This window comes from Panicum virgatum, chromosome 3N (genome assembly GCF_016808335.1).
Source record: "Panicum virgatum strain AP13 chromosome 3N, P.virgatum_v5, whole genome shotgun sequence".
In the NCBI taxonomy this organism is placed as follows: Eukaryota; Viridiplantae; Streptophyta; class Magnoliopsida; order Poales; family Poaceae; genus Panicum; species Panicum virgatum.
Genome location: NC_053147.1, coordinates 64,597,027 through 64,620,054, shown reverse-complemented (window position 1 = coordinate 64,620,054; position 23,028 = coordinate 64,597,027). Strand labels below are relative to the sequence as shown.

The following is a 23,028-nucleotide window of genomic DNA, read 5'->3' as shown; positions in this document are numbered from 1 at the left end:
ATTACTTTGAACATGTCATACACTGCAGTTCATCTAAAGTCCAAATACTTGCTAATTCATCTCACAAGCACGTCCGATTGAGGAAATCGTAGCCTCAACTTATAAGTCAGATTAAGGAACGTGGATCTAGGGGCCATCCAATGGAAATTGGCCCCCTCTATATTTTGCTTCACGCTCCGCCACTGCAAACGGCACAAGATACAACCACCCAACTCACTGCTCCCGGACCGGCCGCCACGCACGACGGCGAGTCGGTGACCACGCCGGCCCCGATCCCCCGCTGTTGGCGGCTTGCGTTTGGGTATTGCGCGGGTGCACATATTCTATACGTACATGAGGATGGGTATTGTGTGGGTGTCTATTCTTAGTACGTGCGATTAGAAGATACCTCCTCCGTTCCAAATTATAAATCATTTCAAGAATTTTGGAGAGTCAAAATTTTTAAAGTTTGATCAAATTTATACAACAATATAATAATATTTTTGATACTAATTAAGTTTCATTAGATTCTTTGTTAGTTATATTTTTATAGTATACTTATTTCATATCATAAATCTTTGTGTTTCTCTATATAATTTTGGTCAAACTTTGAAATGATTTGACTCTCTAAAATTCTTGGAATGACTTATAATTTGGAACAGAGAGAGTATATGCTATCACACTTGATTATGGTGTAGGTTGTTCCAGCGCCCATCACAATTGGTGTGTGCACTCGTAGCGTGATTCATGCTGTTCGTGAATCGTGCGGTTGCGTGACGTTGCTTGCTTAATTTTAGTTCTTTTTGTCATACTCGAAAATGTTGGCAAATTATATACGTCTCGTTGTTTTATTTGCCCAAAGTTTCATTCTATTACGTGCTTTGTCTTAGCTTCAGCTACAAGACGGGAATTCTCCCCTAAGTTCCACAGATGTCTTTGTTTCATCACATAAAGTCCAGATGCAAACTCATTCTACTATTCTAGAAAAACTCATTCGAAAATGACAAATTTCATGTCCATAAGCACTAGAAGACAAAAAAAAATCTGCACAAAATGTCCTCTAGCGCAGATGCACTTGAGTTTTATTATTTCATATGAATTTTTACAAAAAAAAAGTTTGCATCCCAAGTTTTGCGACAAAATACATAAATGGATGCATTATGGATGCGCATACTTGTTTTTTAAGAGAGATACTTTTGAATATGTTTTAGGAGGTTCCATGCTTCAAAAAACAAAAAGGTTTTTACGGAATGTTTTCCCCTCTACTATTTTGTAGCAGTATACATAGTCTCTGTTGATGTATACTGTCATGCGACAATGCATTTTTCTGAACGAAATTGCTACAGGGTATATAATATAATCCACTGTGGTCTAATCTCTTGCAAGGCAAAGGATGTGCTTACACGCGTTCATTTTTTTTTACCGCATGTCTGTTAGATAGATTCATCAATCTGCTGTCCTGCTGGGCATGTAGAGATTGTGTCAACTTGTCTATGCTTACAAAAAGCTTTTGCATTTTTCTAGATAGGAAAAAAAGGTTTTGCAAAGCTGAAGTCTGCTCATGAATACATTGATCCAACCCATGCATATAGCTTTTTTTTTAGAAAACCGGGTTGTATTTCATATATTTTTCTGGTAGTTTACATCTCAGATCTTACAAAGACATCCTTGAAAGAAATAAAAATTACATCCCGGTCCTTGCAAGAATTGCCCGGTCATGCTCGTCGCCGGCGATCGGAGCAACCTTCTGTAGTTTGAAGCCGATCCCCATTCTGACGGAACATAGTTTTTGATTGGCACCAAAAGTAGCATGTCGATTACATCGGCATACCATAACGCCGCTGAACGCCCTGGCCTCTGAAGATGGTCACCAGCCATCACCACGTCGGAAGGACAGAGACCCGACGCCACAAGATCTGCCAGGACCCCATCAGACCGAACGAAGGTACTCCCAGGAGGGAAAGCAAACCACCAAAAAAAAGTGGGACAGAAAAACCAACCCGATTTCACAAAGAGTTGGTAGACAAACCACTGCAGCCGTCACCAGCAGAGATACCGGAGATGAGCTGGGCAGGTCCGATCTGGGTCTTGACGGCCTCATAACAGACGATGTTTCTTGGCTTACTTCTCTGTGTTTGCCCAGCCAGAGATGTTTACATGGGCTATGTATGTCGAGATCACATCAAGGGCCTAAGCCCATCTATTGTCAAAACAAAGGGCCTACGCCCATCCCAGATTCAAAAGCAAGTAGCTGTTGGGCCTCCTACCGTTTGCAATTGCACACTCGGAAATCCTATATATCTTCCGAATTTTTTTCCTCTATTCAAACTACGTTTAGTTTCCAAAATATTTTGACCAAAGTTTTTTTGCATCCTCCTTTAAACACATACATGGAACATTAAATTTAGCTAAACAACAAAACTAATTGCATAATTTGGATGTCCACGACGAGACAAATATTTTGAGGCTAATTAGTGTATGATTAGCCATACGTGCTACAGGAACCCGCATGTGCTAATGATGCGGTCAAAGACCTCAAAAGACTCGTCTTGCGGTTTCTAGATGAGTTCTGAAATTAGTTTTTTAATTAGTGTCCAAAAAACCTCCCGACATCTAATCAAACAGTTGATTTGACATTCAAAAAATTTCATTTTAGAAACTAAACGGAAGGTACGTCCACTTTTGCATACCGGTGGGTTTGGCAATACGCCGTCCAATGACACACGCTCGTTGGTTTTTTTTTTTGTCATACTATGATAATCATAGCATCGACATACTACGTGGAGAATTTCTGCCACTTCGAGTGTGCGTGGCCTCTTCATCCTACAGTACCAAATCCGGGCTCCATAGCTTAATCTTGCTATTTGCGACAATAAAAGCAAGTATAATAGGGTGATACGGGCGGACTATAAAATGCCACGTCAGGTTTGTGATGAGTTGGGACAGAGAGGGAAGACGAGAGAGAAACAGCTACAAACCGGCCGCAACACGAACTTCAATAAACTTATAAAAGAATAAAAGAAGGGTGATGAATCGATACATGCTGATTTTAGCCGGTAAAAAACTAGTTGATTTTGGCTGTTTTAATAATATTCTGTAGGAGAGAATAAGCTGAAATTAGATTAGCCAAACATGTTGATAGTTCATATATATATATATAATCATTATATGGATTCACTGAAGATGGTACTACAACAATAATATTTTAGCTAGCTAAAATAGTAGCTTGCTCTGAGTGAACCGCTTCCTTAATCAAACCACGTCTAGTTTGCACAGTCCGTTTTGCCATCTCCTACGTTTTTTATTTGAACGGAAACGCAAGGCTGGATGGCAGCGGCTGTTGAGGGAGGATTAATTGGCGCGGCGAGCCGGCGAGCCGCATCGGGTGAAGCCAAAGCCACCGCCCACGGGGACTTTGACCGCCCAACCCCAAACGGTCTTTTCCGTGGGGCCCAGATGTCATCCAGCGCAGTCAGGAATCCCCACCCCCCTCCCCGCCCGAAGTTCCCAAATCGGCCTCCCCCTGCCCGGGAGCAGCAGCTCGCGCTCCGCCGCCCGGCCGCCGTCGCGGTGACCTCCGCACATGCCTCCTCCTCTCCCCTCTCAAGGTCCGCTTGTGGCCCATCGATTTCCCGGGGGAGAAGTCCGATTCATTCGGGGTTTCTTCAAGACCTCGACGCTCTCTGGCGGCGCTCTCTGGCGCACCCCGGCGCGGGCTCCCGCCCCGAGGCTCGGGAGCGACGAAAACGCCCCGCCGCCGCCGGGCGCCTCGGATGCCGCGCCGTCGGCCCCCGCTCCTGCCCCCGCGGACCCCGGCGCCGCCTCCCGGCCTCCCCTCCGCGCCATCCAGCAGCCGCGGCAGCCCCGGTGGCCGGCGCCGCCGCCCAAGAAAGCTTTGCGGGCAGCTAGGCCTGCGAGCAAGACGCCGGCGCGGTGCGGCGCGGCGAGCAGTCCCCTTGGGCCCACGAGGAGCCTGAGGAAGCCGACGTCGAGGTCGGGGTTCTCGACGACGGGGGCGAGTCCGGCGGAGGTGCCGCCTTCCAAGGTCCGAGAAGCCATCTTGTTCTGAGAGGAGAATCGCAACTTGCAGGTGAAATACCTCTACTGCTATGCTATTATCCATGTTCCATCAATTTAGTTGATTGAGTGTAGGTGTAGTGCTGTACAGTACTGTTTTCGGCTCTAAATGACCTTTAATTCGCTTGAAAGATTACAGAAATTCCTATTGATATAGATGACAGTACAACTACTAGGGATTTGGGGGCTATAGCAAGATTAGAATCAAACATTCATGTACATTGCACATTCATCATCCATCGTATTCATCAACTGCTATCCTCCTTTTCCATCACTATCCCTGCAGATGGCACCTTGAATGCCTTCTTAGTTTGATTTTTGCACATGGCAATGCAGCACTGCATCAGTTAAGTAAGTCCCAATTCGACATAACCCAATAAAAGAAACTTGGCTGACCTTGGAATGGCTTTTTAATTAAGAAGAAATAGGCACCCATATTCACCTTCAACACGAGGACTTGAACTTGGGTGGTCTGGGCATTCATGCACACCCTTGACCAATGGAATTAGGCTCAGTTCCTGTCAGCATTACCCAATAACTTCTCATATGCTCAATGGCTTCCAAATTTATATACACTCTTGCGCTGTGGTGATGATAAAAATGAGATTACTTGTAACATTATGCTGTTTGATTTTGTGGACAGAATGTTTCGCCAACATTGCAGCAACATGACTCTGGTGCAGAGGTAGAATGCTGCTCTGGTGAGGGTTTCATGAGGAACTCAGATTTATTAAGCCTGCAGCTGGAGCTGGACATAATTAAAACAATTCTTGTGGAAGAGATAAAAGCACGAGCTGAAATTGAAGTCAGGACATCCGCTTTAGGTGATGAGCTGAAAGCAGCAAATTTACATATCCTTGAAGCTTACAGGCAGAAGGAAGACAAAGAAATGGAACTGAACAGTCCAAAATCTGTTATCGATGCTCTTGAATCGCAGCAGATTATTTTGATTAATGAAGTAGATGAACTGAAGAAGAACTCTCGCAGTTCTGCTGAGCAAGAAAAGGACGAAGCACGTAGGCAAGTTGAGATGGAAATGTCTGAGGTGATTATATCCTTAGACAAACAGAAAAACGAGCTGTTGGCTAAACAAAGCCTTGGTGAATTTGATAGAATAGAGCTTTTGTTGGACGAGTCCATCAAAACACTTGTGCAGAAGGAGGTTCTTGAGCAAAACTATGTTTCTTTGCTAAGGGGGATGGCTTGTCTCATGGAATAAAGAAAGAGAGGTAACTGTTTGAAAGGCAATTAGGCTTGCTCATTGAAGTTTTGGTCTTTCAAAGGGTTCTTTTTTTTATCTCTGAACCACAAATTATATCCTTTTCTTTTCAGTTTGTTTTGCCTAAAAAAGCAATTGTCTCTGTCCAGTGAGGAAGGATTCTGTATGCTTCTGCTTATAGGAATGTGGTTTTATTGTGTAAAATGTGACAGCCATATGACAGCAAGTTTTGATGCTTTTTAGATTTTGTAGTAAAATGATGCCCTCTTTGGCTAGTCTGGTTTTGTCCCATATTCCCATTGATTTAAACCTTATTCATCATGTTCCCTTGCTTTCATACAAAGTTGTCAAAGAACTCAATGGTACTTATTGCATATATGCATTCTCGGGTCACTTTACTGAAGCTCCAAACTTTCCACTGTTGTCCAAAGGCAAAAGTAAACCTACTAATACTGTTTGTATTCTTTTTTCTGAATAATCATTTCTGTTCTTTTCATTTTGCAGATAGCAGAACAAATGAAGGCATATGCTGAAGAGAAGAATGAAGAAGTCAAGCTGTTGGAGCCAGGGTTTCATTTACCGACCGGACCGACCAAACCGCCGGTGTCCGGTACCAGTATACCGGTCCGGTTTGGCCGGAAACCGGTCGGTACCGGTCGAATTCAAATTTGAATTCAAAAAACTCAGTTCAACCGGTTTACCGGCCGGTTTGACCGGTTTGAATTCAAATCCAAATTTAAAATCGCATGTGTCACCGGTTTGACCGGTATATCGGCCGGTTTGACCGGTTTACTGGCCGGTTTGACCAGTTTACCAAGTGAGCCTTAATGGCCTATCTCATTTTTTTCCTTTTCTTTTTTGGTTTAACTTTAAATGCCCGAAAAGTATGTTAAACAAACGAATTTTTGAGAAAATTTGACACCATTAGATTTGTCGCACCTTGAAGTATTTTTAGGAATTTTTTGGGAATTTTTCATTTTTTTTAATTCAAATTTGAATTTTGAATTTGGGCCGGTTTGGTACCGGCCCAAACCGGAACCGGACCGGACCGGTAACTGGTCAAACTGGACCGGTTCCCACTGGTTTTGTAAACCCTGGTTGGAGCGGTCGATTGAGGATCTTGAGATTACTGTATGCACATTGGAAAAAAAGGTGAGTCTGCCACTCCTGTTTTGTTAGTGTCAATTAGTCTTTTTTTTTCCATGCTTTCTGCAACAACGATTTTTGCTATTTCTCCAAAGATGGACATCATGAAGGAAGTAGAACATCAAAGAAGGTAGCGAGCAAAAATAGAAGTGGAGCTGCAGAATGTCAGGCAACAATTGCGAGATGTGCCCAGGGTTTTAATTTCCGACCGGTCTCCGGTAACCGCCGGGCTCCGGTACCGGTATACCGGTCCGGTTTGGCCGGTTACCGGTCGGAATCGGTGGAATTCAAATTTGAATTCAAATGGCGCAGTTCAACCGGTTCGTACCGGTATACCGGCCGGTTAGACTGGTAACCGGTCAAATTCAATTTTTTTTGGTTTAAATTCAAATGCCCGCAAAGTATACTAAATAAATGTTTGTATAACATATTTTAGTCTAAATGAACCCTCCAACCCTCTTTTGTACTACTTTTACATTGTATTTGTATACTTTTGTATGTACGTTTTTTTGTTTAACTTCAAATCCCCGCAAACTATACTAAATGAACGAATTTTTGAGAAAATTTGACACCATTAGATTCGTCGCACCTTGAAGTATTTTTAGGAATTTTTCATTTTTTTAATTTAAATTTAAATTTTGAATTTGGGCCGGTTTGGTACCGGCCCAAACCGGAACCGGGCCGGACCGGTTTGACCGGTCAAACCGGACCGGTTCCCACCGGTTAGGTGAACCCTGGATGTGCCATCCTCTCAGGGGCGGGCCTACCTTAATTCAAGGGTATTCAATTGAATACCCTTTATTTTGAGCAATTTTTTATATATAGATAGTATATATCTTTCTAGGTATTCAAAATATGAAAAAGATACGTAACAGATTGTCAACCTCCTCTCTTCCGGCCCTAAAATAGTACTGTCTCCATCTCCCTCCTCTCCTACACGACTGCCCAGAATGGCCCAATTTTGCACCAGGTCCACCAAGAGCCCAGCTGCTCCCCATGCGGCCATGCCCCTGCCCCAGCTCGCATCGTTGAATACACGGCGGCGGCGGGCATTACCGAGCAGTGAATGGCAGCCAGCGGGGGCCAAGTCCGCCTCCGCGGCGGCCGGCGGTAGCCGCGCGTGCACACGTTGGGCCTGCAGGTGCGCCACGCCTCCACGTTGGTCGGCGGTGGCTGAGTCCGCACCTCTGCGGCAGCCGTGCATCCATGCAGGGGTGCCGCGCCTCCACAATGTCCGGTGGCGGCTGAGCGCGCCAGCACGTGTGCGTGCAGCGTGCAGGGTGAGGGCCTGCAGGGGCGCTGCGCCTCTGCGGCGGTGAGCAGCAGCTCATCGACAAGCGCACAACGACAGGGCATCAGCCATTGGTTTGCTCTTCTTCCTTCTTTTTCTAAGAGCATCTCCGGTAGTCTTTCAATCCTCAATCCAACTACCATATTAGGAGACTAGATAAGAAAATAGTTCTCCAGCAGTCTCCCAAAATCTTTCTCTTTTTCCAATAATTATTGGAACAACTCAATAATTCACCCCAACTCTCCCTAAATAAAGAGAGAGTTGTGACTCTCCCAATAAAATAGTTGGATTGGGAGAAAGATATTGAGAGACTGCAAAAACAAGTCCCTCAATAATCTTAAAACTTGTACAGGGACATCTCCCGATACTAGTTATCGGGAAAGGATTATTGGGGGACTGCTGGAGAGATGCTCTGAGTTTGTGGTTGTTCAAAAATTTAGTTATGCTTCTTAACCTAACTTGTATGTCAGTTGCATAAGCTATGCTATAATCAATTTGACATGCTAAAAACTAGAATTTAGGTTACCAATGAGGGCAGCATTCCTCTCGCGTCCGTCCTTATCTCCCCAACAGTGTTGTGCGGGCGACAAAGGCGAAGCGCGAGGCGGAGCTTCTTCCGGCGCGGTTTCGCCGTCCCTACTCCTCTCCGGTGGCTTACGCCGTCGGAGAGGAAGGGGGACGGGGGAATCGACGTGCGGACTAGTATAGGATAGCTAGTTTCTAGTCCTAGGGTTCGCTCGTCGCCGGCGATGGTGGCGGAGCTAGGGTTTCCCGGCAGCGCTTGGATAAGGGAGCTGGCGTCGCTTCTGTGGAATAAGGTACTCCAGACTTCTCTCTCCTTCATCGGTGTGTGCTCTGGTGCTGGCGTCGGGTCTGGGAGTTCGCCTTGTACAGGAGTTCACCGCTGGCCGTTGTCGGTGGTGGTTTTGGTTCTTCTGTCTTTGTCTTTGTTGGGTTTGCTTTCGGGCACTTCTGTGTTGCTGGTGCGGCGGTCTGCGGCGACTGGGCACGAGGAGGCGAGGGGTTGCTCCAGTTCGATGGTTCCGACGGTTGATGGGCTACTATCGAGGATATCTTGCAGTCTTTTATTTGGTGTCCGTTCCTCGTTCTGGATGGCTGCGGATGGTGGTTGGTTGCTGTGGTGCGCTTCGCTGCGTTCGGAAGACCGACGGCTCCCAGTTTCGACGAAGAAGAAGAACAGTAGCGGTTGGTTGGCCCTTGTTGTAATTTTGTGTTTCATCAGGGTCCTTTCCACAAGAAAGGGGTGTACTATGCTTACTTTCATCTAATACATGGTTGTATCCTTTTTCGCAAAAAAAAACTAGAATTTAGGTTGTAGAAAAATTGCTCTTCAAGATTTTGAATACCCAGGTTTGAAATCCTGGGCCCGCCCCTGCATCCTCTGGGAAAGCAAGAAGCTTCCTGGAAGATGGAATAATTGATTTAGCTGACTCAACTAGGTTCGCATGGTTGTGAATTTTGTTACCAATCATCTATGTAAATAGCTGCAAGGTAATAGTGTAACACTCACCTTAAATCTCTTTCAGGCACCAGAATGATATGAATAGTGAGCTACTGGGTGCTCAGGAGAGTAGGATATTTCAGAGAGAGGTTTCTGTTGAGTCAGCTCCTCAAGTGGAGCACCCAAAGGAGCCTTTTTCATATGAGTGCATGCAAGAGGCTGACCAGTCAGATGTAGAGATGGAAAAAGCACGATTATCAGATATGGATTATTGGTCAGATAACTCAAAGTTTGATCACCCTTGTGCAAGTGAGGAGTTGGAGCAGATCAGTGCGAGTAAGCAGCCTGAGTTATTTGGCAGTGGTGCAGATAGTGATCAGCCCCTGCCTGCATTTGATTCAGAGCAAGTGCGACCGACAACTGTGGTGCCAGTGATTGAAGTTCTGAAGGAGAATGAGTTGCCTCCAGTTTCCACAGTGCGACCCAATGATCCTGTGAACTACATGAGGGCCCCTTCTGATGAGCTGAAGAGGCTCAGAAGCAGGAACCACTATGAGGGTCGTAGGACAGCAACAGATAGGAGATTCTGGTCCATAGAGCAGCAGGACTTATATACCTCCATATACAGTAGGGCCAAATTGTTTGATATGAAGTGGATAGACTGGGAACATATTGATAGCATAGATCAGTTTGCTTGTGTCAGGGAGCGATGTGCCCATTGTTAGAAATTTAGTCAATTTCGGGCACAATTTAATTCCAAAATTAAATGTATAAACTAGCAATATTTCTATGACTTTAAGGAGTAAAATAAAACATGTGAACATGTTTATACTTATCACACAGATAAGCATAAACAATATAAATAACCAAAGTTTCAGGGAGTACCCTGAAGCGGGGCCGTTGCCGGAGGCATTGGCTGCGCTGTTACCAACTGGAGTAGACATCTACTCGGTTGGCCTCAGTCGAAGTAGTCGAACTAAATCGGTGCAGGAAGAAGTTCGCAGTGCAGTCCCGCGAACGGTCACCAAGATGTAGTCGACGTAGTCGTTCGGCCACCAGAATGTAGTCGACGTAGTCGTTCGGCTCGTCCACCAGGAAGTAGTCGTTCAATCGGGCAAAGCCTTTGTATTTATGAGCAGTCACGCTAAAGCGTTACCCAAAAACCTGATTGCCCGCCTATCCCGTGCAGGATCTCAAGGCGAGCAAGGTTTCGGAGGCCTGCTCACGCTAATTCTGTGCGCGCAGAAATTTAGCGTTGGGGAACTCAGTTGTTGCAACTGGAGAGGGAGAAGAGAGGAGCCGAGTTGCCTCAGTGCTCTGGTGCAGAATGGATGAGGGGAATGGCACTTCTTATATAGTGACTCAGGTGCTCAGGATCGTTGAACCTGGACACCATCAGAGTCATTTAGGTGATGCGGTTATGGCCATTAATTACAGATTTAATTGCACGTTTAATCGCACGATTAATTGCTGTCAACGGCAAAATAGCCATCACATCGCACCGCACCGCACCTGCACCGGCACCTGCACCTGCACGTCACGTCCGGCCGCGCACGCGCACGCGCACCGCACCGCCCGTCCGGCCGGCCGCGCCGCGCCTCGTCTCGGCCACGGCCACGGCCCGGCCCGGCCCGGCCCGGCGAGGCGAGCGAGCGCGCGTGTGGTTCACCGTCCTCCTCTTACCGGCTTCACAAGTGGTGTACACGAAGTCCACCTTTTAAGTCGGTTGAGATCCTCCTCAATTCCCGGTACGGAATTAAGCATTGATTCCCTAGCATTAATAGTGGGCTTTAAATTCTTTTAATGCTTTAGAAGTAATGGGCCAAGCCCATTACTCCAACAATCCCCACCAAGAAATTCATGCCACACTAGAAATACCCTCATTCCCTCATTGATATACCAGTATTCGACAGAGACTGTTATGTTGAACTTCCATCTAGGACAAAGGCTACACTTATTCACAACTGTGCAATGGACTATGCCTTGAATTGCCAGTTTTGTGCAAACAAGTTTGACCAAAGCCCTACACTGGTACTAGGCTGCAAAAGCATCCCCGCGGTTTGGAGCTTATAAGTCATACTCCAGGCCCTTCATGAGTTTCTAGATAATACCCAATTCTCATAGACCATGACCAGTGGTCAAACTCATATAGGTGTGTTCCTTTCAGATGTTCTGTAGGACAACATCTTTGTTTCAAGAAAACAACGCATTTGTTTAAAAGAAACCACCTGGCACACATTAAGGTATAGACCAACCTGCCATACAGATTAGAAGAGAAATGCACCTTATACACGGAATGAGCCCTTTTCACAAAGGTTCTCTTCTCACAGTCAGACTTTAGTTTGTTTCACCATCATAATTCACGGGATCTCCGATCACATAGGACAGGTTTCCACTATAGAATGACTCACGTGGGTCTCAAGCCCAATTCCATAGATGCATTGTCTATCACATTTCGTGAAAGACCCTTTGTAAACTGATCTGCCAGATTTTTAGCCGTCTGAACATAGTCCAGGGCTATAACTCCGGAGTTTCTCAATTTTCTGACAGATTTCAACCGCCTTTTCACATGTCTAGATGACTTCATGTTATCCTTTGAACTATTCACCTTGACAATTACCGTTTGATTGTCACAGTTCATTATGATTGCCGGTAACGGTTTTTCAACTATCGGCAAGTCCATAAGGAGCTCACGAAGCCACTCAGCCTCAACAGTGGCGGTATCTAATGCTGTGAGTTCTGCTTCCATAGTTGACCTCGTTAAGATGGTCTGCTTGCAAGACTTCCAGGAAACAGCTCCACCACTAAGTGTAAACACATATCCACTTGTGGCCTTTATCTCATCAGCATCAGAAATCCAATTTGAATCACTATACCCTTCTAGTACCCTTGGGTACCCGGTGTAGTGAATTCCATAGTTCATTGTCCCCTTCAGATAGCGCATTACTCTTTCAAGAGCCTTCCAATGATCATCTCCCGGGTTTGAAACAAACCGGCTCAGTTTGCTTACAGCAAACGAGATGTCAGGTCTTGTAGCGCTCGCTAAATACATTAATGAACCAATGATCTGAGAATATCTCAGCTGATCTCGCATTATCCTTTTGTTCTTTCTAAGAATTAAACTGGCATCATATGGTGTTGAGACAGATTTATAGTCGCTATAACCAAAGCGACTTAACACCTTCTCCACATAGTGAGACTGTGTAAGAATCACCCCACCATTGATCTCTTTTACCAGTTTTATATTAAGGATAACATCAGCTTCTCCCAGATCCTTCATCTCAAAATTTTGAGATAAAAACTCTTTGACTTAATCACATTAAGGCTAGTGCCAAAGATCAGTATGTCATCCACATACAAGCACAAAATCACTCCTTCAGCCCCACCATAGCGATAGTACACACATCTGTCAGTTTCGTTCACAACAAAGCCGGCAGAGGTCAATGTTCTATCAAACTTTTCATGCCACTGCTTAGGCGCTTGCTTGAGACCATATAAAGATTTTAACAACTTACAAACCATTCCTTCTTGACCCTTTGATACAAACTCATCCGGCTGATCCATATAGATCTCCTCTTCTAACTCTCCATTGAGGAAAGCCGTCTTAACGTCCATCTGATGAACGAGAAGACCATAAGAGGCTGCCAGGGAAAGTAACACTCGAATTGTGGTCAATCGGGCAACTGGTGAATAAGTGTCAAAGAAATCTTCTCCTTCTTTTTGGGTATAACCCTTGGCCACAAGCCTAGCCTTGTACTTTTCAATAGTACCATCTGGCCTAAGCTTTTTCTTAAACACCCACTTGCATCCAACCGGTTTACATCCATAAGGACGTTCAACGACCTCCCAGGTTCCATTAGACATAATAGAATCCATTTCACTCCTTACTGCTTCCTTCCAATAATCAGCATCAGGAGATGAATATGCCTCTTCAATGGTTCTGGGTGTATCATCTATGAGGTATACAATGAAATCATCACTAAAAGACTTTACAGTCCTTTGTCTCTTGCTCTTTCTCGGAGCATCATTGTTATCCTCCTCAGGATTTTCTACAAGTGTATGTTCATTGTGTTCTATCGGCTCAGCAGAGCCATCATCCTCGATGAACTCTTGCCTAGATGAACATGTTTCATCTCTCATGGGAAAAATGTTTTCAAAAAATGTAGCATCTCTGGACTCCATTATAGTTCCAACATGCATGTCAGGTACTCCAGATTTCACTATTAAAAATATATATCCAACGCTGTGAATAGCATAACCTAGAAAGATACAATCCACAGTTTTAGGTCCAAGCTTACGTTTCTTGGTTATTGGCACACTCACTTTTGCCAAACAACCCCATGTACGTAAGTATGACAGTGTTGGCCTTTTCTTCTCCCATTCCCGAATGGAGTTATCTCTTTATTCTTTGTAGGAACACGGTTTAGGACATGACATGCAGTCAATATAGCCTCACCCCACCATTCCTTGGAAAGTCCCGCTGTATCTAACATGGCATTAACCAAATCCGTTAGAGTGCGGTTCTTTCTTTCGGCAACCCCATTTGACTGAGGTGAATAGGGAGGCGTCCTTTCATGAATAATACCATGTTCCTCACAGAATAAAGTAAATAAATTTGAGAAATACTCGCCACCACGATCTGACCTAACTCTTTTGATCTTTCTCTAAAGTTGGTTTTCTACTTCAGCTTTATAGATTTTAAAGTAGTGTAAAGCTTCATCTTTTGACTTCAACAAATAGATGTAACAAAATCTAGTACTATCATCAATCAAAGTCATGAAATATTTTTTACCACCTTTTGTCAACACTCCATTCATTTCGCACAAATCGGAATGAATTAATTCTAAGGGTGCCAAGCTCCTTGCCTCCGCGGTCTTATGAGGCTTACGAGTTTGTTTTGATTCAACACATACATGACACTTAGAATTTTTGACAAAAGTGAACTTTGGAATTAAGCTCAAATTAGCTAAGCGCATCATACAACCAAAATTAACGTGACAAAGCCTCGAATGCCAAATATTTGTTTCATCAACGTTAATAACATTGTATGCAATTTTATTACAAACATCTGACAAAGAAAGACGGAACAAGCCTCCGCTTTCATAACCTTTTCCAACAAAAGCACCAAACTTAGACAAGATACATTTATTGGACTCAAAGACTAATTTGAAACCATCTCTACACAGTAGAGAGCCGCTGACTAAATTCTTCTTGATGGTGGGGACATGCTGCACGTTCTTCAGCTGCACGGTCTTCCCCGAAGTAAACTTCAGATTTACCGTACCAACACCAAGAACACGCGCATGTGATCCGTTCCCCATCAGCAAGGAGGAAGTCCCGCCGGTCTGGTAAGAAGAGAACAAAGAAGCATCAGCACAAACATGAATATTAGCACCAGTGTCAACCCACCACTCGGGTGAACCAAAGACTGAAAGAACAGTAGGTAATAAATTACCGTACCCCGAAGTTCCTCCAGGCTCGCTAATAACCATGTTGGCGGAGTCGTTGCCTTTGCGGTTCGGACACTTTGCAGCAAAGTGATCCGTACTAGCGCACACATAGCAAGCTCCCGTCTTCTTCTTCTTAAAAGTGGTTGTCTTCTTAGTCTTTGGTTGGTTCTGCGGTGGCTTTTTCTTGTTCTTGTGGGAGTTGTTCTTCTGAACAAGATTGGCACTTGAAGCACCAACAACTCCTTTCCCACGTATGTCCTTTGCTCTCGCCTTCTCCTCAACATCAAGAGTCCCTATGAGTCCATCTATTGTGAACTCCTGTCTCTTGTGTTTTAGAGAAGTAGCAAAGTCCCTCCAAGAAGGTGGCAGCTTAGAGATTATACCTCCGGCCACAAACTTATTGGGTAACACACATGGGGACTCTTTGCTGCAATTTTTGAGATCTTTTGCCAGAGTATGTATTTCATGAGCCTGTTCCACTACAGAACGGTCTTCGACCATCCTATACTCAAGGAACTGCTCCATGATATACAACTCACTCCCGGCGTCAGATACTCCATATTGAGCCTCAAGAGCATCCCACAATGCTTTGCCAGTTGGCAGCCGGATATAAGAATCCACCAGGTTATCACCGAGAACACTAATGATCAAGCCTCGAAAGAGGATATCAGCCTCATCGAACGCACTCCCTTCCTCTGGAGAGAATTGTTCAGACTTACCCTCTTTCACATGGATCACTCTCGATAGTGTTAACCACAGTATAAGCCGCTCTTGCCAACGTTTGTAATTTGAACCATCAAAAGGTGGTGGTTTGATTGATGCAGCAAAGCTAGATACCGAAAGCCTATTAACACAATCAGGTTTTTGGATTGTTAGAAATTTAGGCAATTTCGGGCACAATTTAATTCCAAAATTAAATGTATAAACTAGCAATATTTCTATGACTTTAAGGAGTAGAATAAAACATGTGAACATGTTTATACTTATCACACAGATAAGCATAAACAATATAAATAACCAAAGTTTCAGGGAGTACCCTGAAGCGGGGCCGTTGCCGGAGGCATTGGCTGCGCTGTTACCAACTGGAGTAGATATCTACTCGGTTGGCCTCAGTCGAAGTAGTCGAACTAAATCGGTGCAGGAAGAAGTTCGCAGTGCAGTCCCGCGAACGGTCACCAAGATGTAGTCGACGTAGTCGTTCGGCCACCAGAATGTAGTCGACGTAGTCGTTCGGCTCGTCCACCAGGAAGTAGTCGTTCAATCGGGCAAAGTCTTTGTATTTTTGAGCAGTCACGCTAAAGCGTTACCCAAAAACCTGATTGCCCGCCTATCCCGTGCAGGATCTCAAGGCGAGCAAGGTTTCGGAGGCCTGCTCACGCTAATTCTGTGCGCGCAGAAATTTAGCGTTGGGGAACTCAGTTGGGGCTCAGCTAATCAGCGCGCGAGCGCCGGGACGGCAACCAACGCTCGATTTCGGACAGCGGCTGATTTTCCTTTTTTGGAAAGTTTCTCTCTCCCATGATTTTCTATTTTTAGAAAGCTACTTATATGTATAACTTTTGAGCTTTTCCAGACAACTATTAGATAATATTTTTTCAACATAACTATTAGATGATAATTTTTCAGCACACGTTTTATGATACTCATAACTTTTACGCATAAATTTTTCTAACCAACTTTTTAGGATAATTTTTTAACACGACATGTACAAATTTTTACGCATAACTTATTTCAGCCTCCTTACTAAATGATAATGTTGAACATAACTTCCATGAAAACTTCTCACACAACTTTAATGCATAAGTTTGTCATACAACACTTCTACGAAAATTTTTCACACAACTTTGATGCATAAGTTTGTCATACTTGTAAAAATATTTGTCGAGATAACTTTTCAACACAATTTCTATGAAAATATATTTAGGAAGACTTCTCTGACAACTTTTTACGTACAAGTTCATCATACAACTTCTAAGCACAATACTTAATATAATTTTTTAGTATAATTCTTCTAAAATTTGTGTCAAAAGAATTTCTCTAGAGAAACACATAGTAGAAAAAAAAGAAAATTCTGAAAAAAATGATGATAGCTGCAGCTAGTACGGAACACATAGGGAATATATAGAAAAGGAAAAGATGAAGCAAATCAATGCTTGAACTGCTGTCACGTGGGTGGATACGGACAGCGCATTGCCGGCTGTAGCATCGCGCGCCACGAAGCGTTGTAGTCCGCGATTGTTGTTTTGGATTCTCGACTCAGTTGTTGCAACGGGAGAGGGAGAAGAGAGGAGCCGAGTTGCCTCAGTGCTCTGGTGCAGAATGGATGAGGGGAATGGCACTTCTTATATAGTGACTCAGGTGCTCAGGATCGTTGAACCTGGACACCATCAGAGTCATTTAGGTGATGCGGTTATGGCCATTAATTACAGATTTAATTGCACGTTTAATCGCACGATTAATTGCTGTCAACGGCAAAATAGCCATCACACCGCACCGGCCACGGCCCGGCCCGGCCCGGCCCGGCCCGGCGAGGCGAGCGAGCGCGCGTGTGGTTCACCGTCCTCCTCTTACCGGCTTCACAAGTGGTGTACACGAAGTCCACCTTTTAAGTCGGTTGAAATCCTCTTCAATTCCCGGTACGGAATTAAGCATTGATTCCCTAGCATTAATAGTGGGCTTTAAATTCTTTTAATGCTTTAGAAGTAATGGGCCAAGCCCATTACTCCAACACCCATCTGGGGCTTGAGCAGATCATGAGTTATCATTGTGATTGGGACAGTGAGCTGATTAGGCAGTTTTACTCTACAGTTCACATCAGTGCCGACAAGAGCTCTATGACTTGGATGGCAGATGGTAGGAGGATCACTACCAACAAGAAAGCATGGGAAGAGAGGTTTGGCATTCCTGGCGGTGTTCACACTGAGATTCACTCGCAGTTTTTACTTGATGATGATGACAAGAGGATCCTGTACACAGCTACAGAATGCACACTTGGCCAAATCAGTGGCCTCTCTCCTTTGGCTAGCATAGCCAATAAGATTATTAGAACGACCATCTATTCCAAGTCTGGAAATACACTTCACGCACATAATTGGAACGTCCTATATCACATTGTGGAGCAGCATCCATTTGACATAATTGCTTTGATCTTTGGTGAGATAGAATTGTTTATTTCGGATCGCAATCGCACTAAAGACCTGCTGTTGTATGCACCATACATCATGGGGATGATTATGAGCGCATTTGAATACGACGGACCTAGAGAATCCAAGCACAATTCCTACAAAAAACCCAGACCCAGGCATTCCTACAAGCTGAAACGGACAAAAAAAGTTAGTCGTCCACCAGCACATGCAGTATCTGCAACTTTTGAGCAACCTCCTTCAACATTTCAGTCAGAGGTTGAGGCAGCTGGACATCAGCCTCAGGGAGATGCAGTCCCGGGGCAAGCCGTGCTACCTCAGGCTATCACACGCAAAGATCTCCTTCAGGTTTTTGAGGACAGACTAAGGCCAATAAGAGACTCATTAGCCAGCATGGAGGGCAGGTTTGGCAGAGTTGAGGGTGGACCCACTCTCCCGATGCAGCATACCAATGACTCTTCATCTCAGATCCCAGCTCCACATTCCTCTCCGGCACCATCCCTTCAGGCTACTACTCCAACACTGCCTCTGGCTCCAGCAGTTTCTTCTGAGCAGGCCAGCAGGATGCGTGTTGCCAACTTCGGTGTCTCAGCTTAACCAGCTCTTGTGAATTCAACTCCTTTTAGTCAGCCAGTTCTTGTGAGGCGAGGTCCTTTTAGTCGCTTTCCTTGGTATCAAATGGAGAAGTGATAGGTATAGGTGTGACCGTCTTAGTAGGGCACGGTGGCTATCCTGCACTCAGTATCTCAGTTATTTTGTGTGCGTATATATATCTTGGATTTCCCTGTACATTTCTTGTATAAGGAAAGACCTTGAGAAGCTTATCCTATGTCATGCTGATTGAGACTTGAGAAATTAGCACTATGATGACAAGCACCCAGTGTTAATGATGTTTTAGTATTGACCCTTGAATCTTGCAAATACTACAGCTTTGATCTTCGTTCAGTTTGTTTAGAGTTTTTGTTAACTTGTTCAATGGTAAATAATGTCGTTCTGCAGTATTGTTCTTGCATTGGTTCAATCTGTCAGGTTTTCAGTTGTGCGGACATAAAGAATGTCCATGTACACTGTCTTGATGCTATCTGATCATTTCTCATGGAAATGTGACCCTCTGAAGTCTGACTCGTGGTTCTGAATACTCGATGTGATCCTAGAAGATCCTTAACAAAGGTAATTCAAGTGTGATCCTTCGAATTTTGATATTGCTTAGGCCCTTGTTCTGAACATTCGGAGCTTCAGTAATTTTCAAATCAAACTTATGATTGAATTGCATGGGGTTATGTTATACTTGTGATTTCGTGCTTGCAATATCAATGTAAATTCCTTTCCAATTTTACGAGTTTAATAATGCTGACTAGATAGAGCAACTATTTGCAAGTTATTATTTGCAAGGAGATCCTTCCTTCTTGGGTACCAAATTAAAATTACAACCCCATAACTGTTTATTTTGTAAGACAACATGTCCTCTCGGTTGTATAGGACATAAATTACATTGCCCCCGTTGCTAAAATTTCTCTTAAGTAGATACAAGCTAGTTTGAGGGTGCAACTAGATGTAATAGCGAACCGGTGATGTTGGTGACCCTCCTGTGATAGCATCGAGTAGTCTTGGCACCGGAGGCATGTCGAGCTCAGAAAGGCCCTCAAGAAACTTGACCACCTCAGGCATGGTCGGCCGATCGAACTCCCTATCTTGAATGCACCAGCACGCAACCTTGCAAACTCTCTCAACCTCCTCAAGATCCGCATCGCCGCGCAAATTCGCATCCACCAGGCTCCCAACCTCTCCACTCAGAAGCTCGCGGGCAGCTCGCAAAGGGAAAAAGCTCGAGTACTCATCACCATCCTTTGTGTATTCCTGACTCGAGTTCCTCCTCCCGGATATGATCTCAAACAGGACCATCCCTTAGCTGTAAACATCCACTTTAGGCGTGACCGCGGCTCCGCTAATCCACTCGGGTGCAAGGTATCCGATAGTTCCTTGCATCGTGGTGACCGCGTGGCTAAATTCTCTCCCCAAAACCTTTGTCATCCCGAAATCCGCAATCTTGGGTACGAAAGATGCGTCGAGAAGTATGTTCTCTGGCTTGATGTCGCAGTGTATAATGCAATCCCGGCAACCGGTGTGCAAGTAGGCTAGGCCTCTGGCAACTCCAGTGGCAATTTGGTACCTGAGGCTCCAATCCAAAGCCCTACCGTTAGCGCTGAACAAGTGCACGTCAAGGGAGTGGTTTGGCATGTACTCGTACACCAGTAGCCTCTTGTCGCCCTCGCAGCAGAACCCGATCAGCTTGACTAAGTTGATGTGCTGGATGATCCCAACCGAGCTCACCTCTGCTCTGAACTGCTTCTCTCCACGACGGGCGCCGTCGAGCCTCTTCACTGCCAAGGTTCGAGAAAACATGATGATAGCTAACTTGTTAGCTGAATAATCTAGCTTCATGGGCCAAGCAGGTAACTGGGGATGCCAGCTGTCCAAAGAAAGGTATGCAATTTTTGTTACAACATGCCGATTCAGCATGAGAGAGTATTTATATTATTAAGAGAACTTCTTTAAAACTTTGCAAATGATGGTGTGCTATCTTTATGTTACTATTACTAATTAGAGCCCCTCCACATTAATCCTCACCCGACACGCTAGAAAAATAGATAAATTCTAGAACAGGCTAGCATATATACTCTAATAATCATGGTTTTTGCATTGATTATATTTACTAAAAAATTACCTATATTTGGCATTTTTAAATGAGCTCTGAATCTATATTTAAATTACCCACCTCTGCTATTATAGAAAACAATTTAAAACACTGCCTCCAAATCTTCACCAAAGTTATGCATGCATGGTATTATAAAAAAATAAATCAAAAGCAACACCTGTCCTTTTTGCGAGGAAATAAGTAACACAAAATTTGCATCTAAATTACCATGTCTACCGTTATTGAAAAGAACCTGAAGTGAAAAAAAAACTATGAATGTCGATGAATAAGTTTATAGAGTAATTGCTCAGTAAAGACCTAAATTTATATATGTTTGTGAGGAAAGTAATACCTAAATTTATATATGTTTGCGAGGAAAGTAACATTTAAATTTGCTTCTAAACTTGATTTATATGATGTTTGTTGATCTCATGCTGCCGTTGCCTCTGCATTTATGCTGTTTCATCAGGAGTTTGAAAAGCTGGAGTACGTGGCGGGAGAGGAATGGAGGAACAGGAATGACGATGCAAAACTATATCTGGCCCAGTTGTTTGGGAGTCCCCTTGCGGCTCTCAGTCCACAGTTCTCAGGTCAGCGTGGTGCTCTGGTATGTGGATGCACATCTCAATCACAGCCTGTGCTATCAAACGAAATGATACACTATCTTCTTATCATATCATTGAGCAACCTAATCTCAGGAAATATAAACGCTAACTTGGCTGAATTTTCTTCATTACGGTCAAAACCTCAACGTTTGGGGATGCTGACTTACATTAAGAAAGGTTGTTTTTGTTTTGTAATATCTATTCTGATCCAAATCTACGTGCCAACAAAATGTGATGTCTTTATCCTTGAACAGACTAGCTTCATCGGTCAATCCTCAATGTTTGGTTTGGAGTTGAGTTAGTTGTCAATTGTGCAGTAAAAAAACATTTGTAATTAATTTTACATAATGGCGATTCCACCCGAGAACTCCTGTAAAACCTTTAATTGTAGACTAAAACACAATCTGGTATAGGGGCCACAGACTCATATATATGACTTAGGACACTGACACACGAGCATCAGCCACCAAAAGAACTTAGTCCATATTAGAGTCCTTTGGTACTACTAGCTCCTACGAGTCATGTGACGTGTCTATAATTTTTCCATTTTGTTGACCAAAACTACATGACGTCATCCTTTCTAAGGCGTTGGAAACCAAGATTTAAAGATCTACTCCTGTGAAGCTTTGGTTTATGAAAGGAGCCCCCCTTCTTGTCCTAGTGGTGCTATCCATTATAGAACTACTATTGTTGGTGTTTTGTAGTATTCGACTTTAACCAGGCTACATATCTCATTTCAATTAACTGGCTGTACGAATTTGTGATGCTCCAACTACTGTTAAAAGGATGATAAGGTACCTCAAGCTTACAATCGAGCTTGGACCTAAGATCAGTAGGGCTTCCTCATAAATTGTTTGTACCGTTTCAGATGCAGATTGGGCATGATGTATTACTATTACTAGTCTTATTACTACTACTAATTAATTAGATGTTTCTTTTGGAGCTTCCATGTAGGCGGCAGAATGAAAAAGATAAATTCTAGGAATTCTCACTAAGATAAAAAAACATGTGGCCAACAATTCAATACGCTCTGATTCATAGCTATTGGATCTATTATTTTTTTAAGAAATTACACACCTTTTGCGTGCCACACAGTAAAAATATATGGATCATGCGATCAGAATACCGACTATCGCGTTAAAAAAGCTCAAATTAAGGATTTAAACAAATACCAAAAGCATATGGATGTGGGGTGCAAAATAAAAAAAAAGACTATGAACATGGAAGGAAAAGTGTGCCGAATAGTTACTAACTAAATGCATCACAACATGATAAAAGGCAAGTGCACATCTATATAATTTTTATGAAATGAGGATAATTGACAAATAAGATAGAGAGGGAGAGGTAAACAATTTCTATTATTCGCTATGGGCCATAATTTTCTATTAAATTTTAATACTTACAGATTAACCTTTTACTGAGCAAGGTATGCATCGCTGCGATCAGGTGCAAGTGGGTCAAAATTGGATCAACCAATGTTTCACTGAGCAAGGCATGCATCGCTGGTGGAGTGGTGGCCAATACATGTACGTACGGTTGGATTCCGTCTCAGAGATGGGAAATGGTTATCCAGATTTAGTACAAAAACTTGACAAGAGGTTTCTTCAAAAGAAAAAGAAAAAATTGAGAAGAGGAGCAGTCCAGGCCCAAGGAAAAAACACATAAATATGCAAAAATAAAAATAGTGCCCAACATGGATCAAAAGCCCTAGTTTTGAATATCGATTAGACTGGCGCATAATAATTTAACAAACATGGTAAACGCTGTCAATTTTTTAGGTATGACGGGCCGGGCTTCTTGTGCTGTGACGAACCCTCCAAACTCGAACCCGCCTCGCGGGGCACCCTCGTGATCCCATCCCAGCCGTCCACCCGCTTCCCCTTCTGAGATCGCAGCCGTCCGTTTCGAATGCCTCCACCTCGATTCAAATCCCGCAGGACCGGCCCCACGCGGGGCCCACC

At 43.8% G+C, this 23,028-nt stretch overlaps 1 protein-coding gene, 1 long non-coding RNA gene and 1 pseudogene across 2 annotated transcripts; 2 read left to right on the top strand and 1 right to left on the bottom strand.

Moving 5' to 3' along the window:
* Nucleotides 1–3,817: 3,817 nt before the first annotated feature.
* LOC120666736 lies at nucleotides 3,818–5,838 on the top strand. Its single transcript, XR_005671850.1, has 3 exons — nucleotides 3,818–4,069; nucleotides 4,700–5,285; nucleotides 5,780–5,838. It is a non-coding gene; the product is annotated as an uncharacterized LOC120666736 (long non-coding RNA).
* A 3,270-nt stretch (nucleotides 5,839–9,108) lies between these two features.
* Nucleotides 9,109–18,706, top strand: LOC120666735. The gene is made up of 4 exons (XM_039946657.1): nucleotides 9,109–9,172; nucleotides 9,260–9,739; nucleotides 9,772–9,888; nucleotides 17,355–18,706. The coding sequence occupies exons 2-4, from the start codon at nucleotides 9,727–9,729 to the stop codon at nucleotides 18,362–18,364; spliced, it is 1,140 nt and encodes a 379-aa protein (XP_039802591.1). The 5' UTR covers nucleotides 9,109–9,172; nucleotides 9,260–9,726; the 3' UTR covers nucleotides 18,365–18,706.
* Nucleotides 18,707–19,315: 609 nt separating this feature from the next.
* LOC120668010 lies at nucleotides 19,316–20,209 on the bottom strand (annotated as a pseudogene).
* Between the last annotated feature and the right edge of the window lie 2,819 nt (nucleotides 20,210–23,028).